Source organism: Urocitellus parryii, chromosome 10, assembly GCF_045843805.1.
Source record: "Urocitellus parryii isolate mUroPar1 chromosome 10, mUroPar1.hap1, whole genome shotgun sequence".
NCBI lineage: Eukaryota > Metazoa > Chordata > Mammalia > Rodentia > Sciuridae > Urocitellus > Urocitellus parryii.
In genome coordinates this window covers 123,391,804-123,399,117 of record NC_135540.1, presented here as the reverse complement: position 1 = coordinate 123,399,117, position 7,314 = coordinate 123,391,804, and the positions used below count along the sequence as shown (strand labels likewise).

The 7,314-nt window shown below is 37.9% G+C and overlaps 1 protein-coding gene and 1 non-coding gene across 2 annotated transcripts; both read left to right on the top strand.

The window, feature by feature from the left end:
- Positions 1–4,593: 4,593 nt before the first annotated feature.
- LOC144257200 (heat shock cognate 71 kDa protein-like) lies at positions 4,594–7,031 on the top strand. The gene is given in 3 exon segments (XM_077803155.1): positions 4,594–5,516; positions 5,518–5,788; positions 5,996–7,031. Coding segments are annotated over 3 exon segments (1,944 nt in total). The 5' UTR covers positions 4,594–4,664; the 3' UTR covers positions 6,817–7,031.
- Positions 5,844–5,928, top strand: LOC144257357 (small nucleolar RNA SNORD14). Its single transcript, XR_013344439.1, has one exon. It is a non-coding gene; the product is annotated as a small nucleolar RNA SNORD14 (small nucleolar RNA).
- Positions 7,032–7,314: the final 283 nt, after the last annotated feature.

The following is a 7,314-nucleotide window of genomic DNA, read 5'->3' as shown; positions in this document are numbered from 1 at the left end:
CAAGCTCCTAACAGTAGGGTAGAGGCTTCTGAGGTATAAAGTAGAGAAGAAGAGAAGAACAGCAGGTTTTCACATTAATTTGGTCCATAACCTTGGCACTAAAGTGATAATAGAAATCTCATAAGGTGTGAATGAAGGTCTCCAACCAAGCTAGTGAAGATATTACATAATACATCAGTTATAAAACCTCTTTTGCCTACATATATAGTGAGTGTCTCAGACCTAATAACACTTAAACTACTAGCATTGTGGAGTGGCAGGAAAAGTAAAGATTTTGAAGTCAGATGAGTTAAAGTTAGATATCTGATCCACTGGGTGAGCCATTTAACCTTTTTTATTCATGGTCTTTTTATCTGTATAGTAAGAATATTGGATCCGATCATCTAAAAATTTCATTGAGCTTCATAAAATCTATGGTTCTACATACATTTAATGATCAAATTCCAAGTAATGTAGATGTGGCATAATGGGAAGAGAAATGGATTTACTTTAAGAGAAAACAGACCAAGTGTGGATAATTAGGACACCTTAGATTTTATCTCCATGACTTTGTAATCTTGGATTTATTAGTGTTAGGATACTATAACTGCTCTTCTTCAAAATTGGCACAATGATTGCTGGTTTTAGTAAAGAAAAATTGGAAGAAAACATAGAGACATACTTTCTAAACACCGTACAAATATAAGAAACCAACAGTTATATTATAGTCTTGAATACTGGATCTCAAAGGAAACTGAAACTTGAGGTACCTAAGTTTAGACCTTTCTTGAAGGTACATGTGGCTGGCAGTTAAGAGTAGGTGGGCATGTTTTCCTGTGTTAATAGCCTCTGTAAACAGATGATGGAACCTTTGTCATACTGAATTCCTATTGACTAACAAAGCAAAGCCCACACTATACTTAATTGGACAAATAAATTTGATCAGAAATAAATCCTTACTACTGCACCAAGTAAATGTAAAAATTGATTTGGTTTGGTAATTCCACTATGCTTCTTGAGTCATGGAGGTATGCAGAATAGGAAGGAAAACCTTTTTCGAATATTACAGTCCAGGGAAAAATCACTATGATAAAATAAGCAACTGGATAAGGATATTAATAATCCTTGAACTTTTCAAGAAGCACAGGAACTATGTAGCCAAGAGGAGACTGTAGTGGAGCTGGCTAAAGTGATAAATTTCAAGGTAGATTTGTCCATGAAAGGGCAGCAATGGAGATCATAGGAAGTTGAACTGAGACCATATCAATTACCAAGGAAGTTCAAACTAGGAAATATTCCTATTAAATGGTGATGTGGTTCCAGGTTGTTTCTTTGTCTCCAGAAGCTGATTCTTCTGAGAGAAAAAGTTTATCCTTTTTGGATCAGAAAGTAGCAAGAACAGGGGACATAGCCAGGCTTCTTTCACAAAGGTGGGGATTTAAGGCAGTTCTCTGTCTAAAGTAGGAGAGTAGTATATTTATATATTTATACATATACATATGTGATGATACAGTTTAATCATATGAACATATTATTTGTGTACTTGTTTTGTTGGTCCTAGAACTATAATATTCTGTGAAGGAATCTCTTATTTGACTCATAGTAAAATTCTGTAAGTATTTACTTTGTTTACTCATAAGATGAGTAGATCGTTGAATAAAAGCAACAGGTGAGTGAATGGTTAAATAGCAAATTTGAAGGTTGGAAAGAATGCATTTGGAACACAAAGCTGTAGTTTGGTGGCATGTGGAATGTTAAACACTCATACTGACAGTATTGGAAATAGGGTTTAGAGCAGCAAAGATGTCAGGCCACATCTTTACCTGCAGACTCTGGCTTTTTGATACTATGCCCACTTTGTTAGATTGTCACAGGAAATGATGGGGTGGATAAATTTCCTTCATGCTCTTGGATTTAGTAAACTTCTAGTTTTTGACCCTGATATTTTCTCAGCTGTCTGAACTCTGTTCTCCTAAACAGACTTGTCCATATCCGACAAAGTTTTACCTCCTTTCCTCACCTATCATATATCTTTGTCTGGCTAATTTCTATTTAACTTTGAGCCCAGGAAACTTTATTCTCTTCTCCCAAATTGAGTTATTGGTTTTGTGTCTGTGTGTTCCATAATTGTTGTACTTCCCTATTATTTAAAATCAACTTCTCTTCAGATTCTACTAATCTGGATGCTCTGTAAAGCCAAGAACCCTGTCTAGCTTTAAGTACATAATAATTATTCAATGATGATGTAGTGAATGGAAAAAAAAATATCAATAAAACTCAAATATCTTAATATTAAAATTTGAAAATTCAGAGACTGACACTTGGAGTTTTTTGCACACATTGCCCAATAGTATTTTTAATGCAGAACTTTGTGATTCTATAATACATTAAAAGTAAGACAATTTTTCTCTAGTTTTGTCATAAAAATGAATATTTGTATAAAATATTTATGCCTTTAAAATAACATCCTTAGAACTTATACAAAGTGTGAGATTCTTAGGATCACACACATACCTTGGTGATATTATGTAGATTAAAAATGATTTTTTTCATGTATTCATGCAACTCTGTAGTTTTGTGAGCCTAACCAGCAGGAAGTCATGAGAAAGAGTGAGGCAAGAGAGATGAAAGGGAATTTGAAATTAGTGTTGATCTGGTAAGAATAGTAGTAGCATATCTGTGTGTGAATCCTGTACTCAGAAGTGAAGCATACCCAGATAATTCAATGAAAGATGACAGCATCACATCCCAATTTGGGTAACAATTATGCATGAATTCTTAATAAACATACACAGGCTGACAACATAAGGTAGTCAAAAGAGCACGTCTAATGAATCAACATTGTTCCAGTTCATATTAGAAATTGTACCAAAAGGAGGAGAGTAAAGATAGAAGGGGTGGAACATATTCAAATACAGTAGAAATCTCAACACCCTTGTCATTTACATCGACTTCTCTAGAAAAATGACTTTGAATATTTTTTGAAAAACATTGTAATCTACATACAGATTTTACCCAAGCTTCTTTCGTATGCCATTTGTGATCTCAATATTTTTAATCTTATTGTGAACAAATGTTACACAGTTTTGTTTACTTCTGATTTCAATATACTTTTTATGAACTTTTAAAAAAACTTTAACAGATGCTCCAAATACTTATTAAAACTCAGTACTCGTTCATCTTCGGACAGCTGTTTTAAAAAGAGTTCAAAATTTAAAAAGAAGTTAGGATACAGTCTTTTACAAAATGATGAAGATGACAAGCAGGTGTTCATACTTGATTGCTCAAATTTCTGCCCTTTGTCTTGTTTACATGAAGCACTGAGATAAAGGAAATCATATTTATTTGCAGCCAAAAGCCCCTGTTTCTCATAAACTGTTTGATTTGCATATTTTATGACTGAAGTAAGGGAATAGAAAAAGTATATCTTTCTCAAAATCAATTTTTATTTTCTTGGTGTGTCCAAATTTCCAATTTTTGCAATCCCATTATGTTTCCCATATATCCAACCCCCCACCCCACTCATGTATACCTTCCTTGTGTATAATAGCATGGAATTCATTAAAAGTTTAGGTGATGAGCAGGGAACAGTTTATCATTTTAGCTTAAAAATTGTTCTAAATTAGCCTTGAGGGACAAAAATAAAGGGAAATAAAAGCTCTTTTGGGGTCTCTTTGCTTCATCCTAGGAGGAGAAAATTAATATGGACCAGGGCAGTATTCTCTGTGGGTGCTCCATCCAATTCCCTGACATTCCCTGGAATGTTTTAGCATAGTGCCTGCCCCTTAAGTGCTCAAGTAACTATACTCAGTTCTGGACTGAGGCATAGTTAACACAACCATGTGTCCTGGATTAGTTCTTAAACATTCAAATCAATCTAACTTGGGTTAAGAATTATCCCACAATATTCAACAAAAATCTATGGATAGTAATTATGGGCCATTTTGCCAGGAACTGCCTTGGAAAAATGTAGAATGGGCCAATTATCATTCCAAAATCTGCTCTTACCTATAACCTGAGTTTTATTGCTAATACTCCATGAGTTTTTCATGTACTTTCCACATGGAGGTAACTAATTTGATACATAAACCTGAAAGTGCAACTCTTAATGTAATTGGACAAAAGTGGAGGGTATTTGTTAGAAATCATTATCTGGCACCAAATTCACAGTAAGTAATGTGGGGAATTAACTATGTCTGTGAATCCTGGAAATAGAAAATGAAATAAGGTCTATACACATGTCCACTGTCTTTGCTATATAGACTAATTAGGTGTTCCAGTTAGCTTTTGCTGTACAACTAACTAACCCAAATGTAATGGCTTAAAAAAATAGTAAAGTTATTTAGCTGACAATTCTGTAGGTGGACTTGACTGTTGTTTTGGCATAGACCAGTTCTTTCTGGTTCTCTCACTTCCCTATGGCCAGGGGGCAGCTTGATTGGGTACTGACTGATCTCAGAGGCCTCATGACTACAATGCCACATGACAGGCAATTGGCAGACTTGTGGATTCTCCAATGAGATGTCTCATTTTGGCCACATGCTAATTCAGCTTTGTGTATAGGAGACTCTCAGATTTCCAAGCACAGATATAGGAAGCCCTGAACTCCTCATTGAACGCGGTGGCAGCTTTTGAGGTGTGTGCGGTTTCTTCGCGAGTAGATTCCGGCCTACACAAACGGAACCATGTCTAAGGGACCTGCAGTTGGCATTGATCTTGGCACCACCTACTCTTGTGTGGGTGTCTTCCAGCATGGAAAAGTGGAGATAATTGCCAATGATCAGGGTAACCGAACTACCCCAAGCTATGTCGCCTTTACTGACACAGAACGATTGATCAGCGATGCTGCAAAGAATCAGGTTGCGATGAACCCCACCAACACGGTTTTTGATGCCAAACGTCTGATAGGGCGGAGGTTTGATGATGCTGTTGTCCAGTCTGATATGAAGCACTGGCCCTTTATGGTGGTGAATGATGCAGGCAGGCCCAAAGTTCAAGTAGAATACAAGGGAGAGACAAAAAGTTTCTATCCAGAAGAGGTGTCATCTATGGTTCTGACAAAGATGAAGGAAATTGCAGAGGCCTACCTTGGGAAGACCGTTACCAATGCTGTGGTCACAGTGCCAGCTTACTTCAATGATTCTCAGCATCAGGCAACCAAAGATGCTGGAACCATTGCTGGTCTCAATGTACTTAGGATAATCAATGAGCCAACTGCTGCTGCTATCGCTTATGGTTTGGACAAAAAGGTTGGAGCTGAAAGAAATGTGCTGATTTTTGATTTAGGAGGTGGCACTTTTGATGTGTCAATCCTCACTATTGAGGATGGAATCTTTGAGGTCAAATCTACAGCTGGAGACACCCACTTAGGTGGAGAAGACTTTGACAACAGAATGGTCAATCATTTTATCGCAGAGTTCAAGCGCAAGCATAAGAAGGACATCAGTGAGAACAAAAGAGCTGTCCGACGTCTCCGTACTGCATGTGAAAGAGCTAAGTGTACCCTCTCTTCCAGCACTCAGGCCAGTATTGAGATTGATTGATTCTCTCTATGAAGGAATCGACTTCTATACCTCCATTACCCGTGCTCGATTTGAAGAGTTGAATGCTGACCTGTTCCGTGGCACCCTTGACCCTGTAGAAAAAGCTCTTCGAGATGCCAAACTAGACAAGTCACAGATCCATGATATTGTACTGGTGGGTGGTTCTACTCGTATCCCCAAGATTCAGAAGCTTCTGCAAGACTTCTTCAATGGAAAGGAACTGAATAAGAGCATCAACCCTGATGAGGCTGTTGCTTATGGTGCAGGTAATCTCAAATTTTTACCTTTTTATAATAGGCAGCCTTTTGGGCCCAAACCAACTCGCTGTGATGATGGATTCCAAAGCCATTCGTAGTTTCCACCAGAAATTTGTGTTGGCTAGTTCCTTCCTTGGATGTCTGAGCGAATGAAATGGGTTAATGAGGTAATTTGAAATTGCTTTTTTTCTTCTTAATTTTTAATATTTTCTTTAGCTGTCCAGGCAGCCATTTTATCTGGAGACAAGTCTGAAAACGTTCAAGATTTGCTGCTGTTGGATGTCACTCCTCTTTCCCTTGGTATTGAAACTGCTGGTGGAGTCATGACTGTCCTCATCAAGCGCAATACCACCATTCCTACCAAGCAGACACAGACCTTCACAACTTACTCTGACAACCAGCCTGGTGTGCTCATTCAGGTATATGAAGGTGAGCGTGCCATGACCAAGGATAACAACCTGCTTGGCAAGTTTGAACTCACAGGCATACCCCCTGCACCCCGTGGTGTTCCTCAGATTGAAGTCACATTTGATATTGATGCCAATGGCATCCTGAATGTTTCTGCTGTAGACAAGAGTACAGGAAAAGAAAACAAGATTACCATCACTAACGACAAAGGTCGTTTGAGCAAGGAAGACATTGAGCGCATGGTCCAGGAAGCTGAGAAGTACAAAGCTGAAGATGAAAAGCAGAGGGACAAGGTGTCATCCAAGAATTCACTTGAGTCCTATGCATTCAACATGAAAGCAACTGTTGAAGATGAGAAACTTCAAGGCAAGATAAATGATGAGGACAAACAGAAGATTCTTGACAAATGTAATGAAATCATCAACTGGCTGGACAAGAACCAGACTGCAGAGAAGGAAGAATTTGAACATCAGCAGAAAGAGCTGGAGAAAGTCTGCAACCCCATCATTACCAAGCTGTACCAGAGCGCAGGAGGCATGCCAGGAGGAATGCTTGGGGGATTCCCTGGTGGAGGAGCTCCTCCCTCTGGTGGTGCTTCCTCTGGGCCCACCATTGAAGAAGTTGATTAAGCCAGCCCAAGTACAGTTGTAGCATTGTTCCACAGTAAAACATGGAAGGGCCCAAATTTGTAGCAAATTCTGTGGCAGTTGTAAAGTTGCTGCTATAGTAAATTACTGGGCATTCTCAATACTTGAATATGGAACATGTACACAGGGAAAGGAAATAAACATTGCACTTTATAAACACTGTATTGTGAGTGGAAAATGCAATGTCTTAAATAAAACTGTATTTAAAAAATGGCAAAAAAAAAGATATAGGAAGCCCTGAACTATTTTCAAATTTTATTGATGTCACATTTCATAACATCCCAAAGAAGAGAGCAAATATAAAGGTAAAGTATAGATATTATCAGTGGAGAAATAAACTCAATCTCTTGATCAGAGGAGCTTCAAGGTTATTTTCCAAAACAAAAAAAGGCATGCATATGGGCAGGTAAAAATCCACAACTACTTTTCTATTTTTGCAATCTACACTGTAAGCTAGTTGCTATGAAGCCTCAGGTTGTG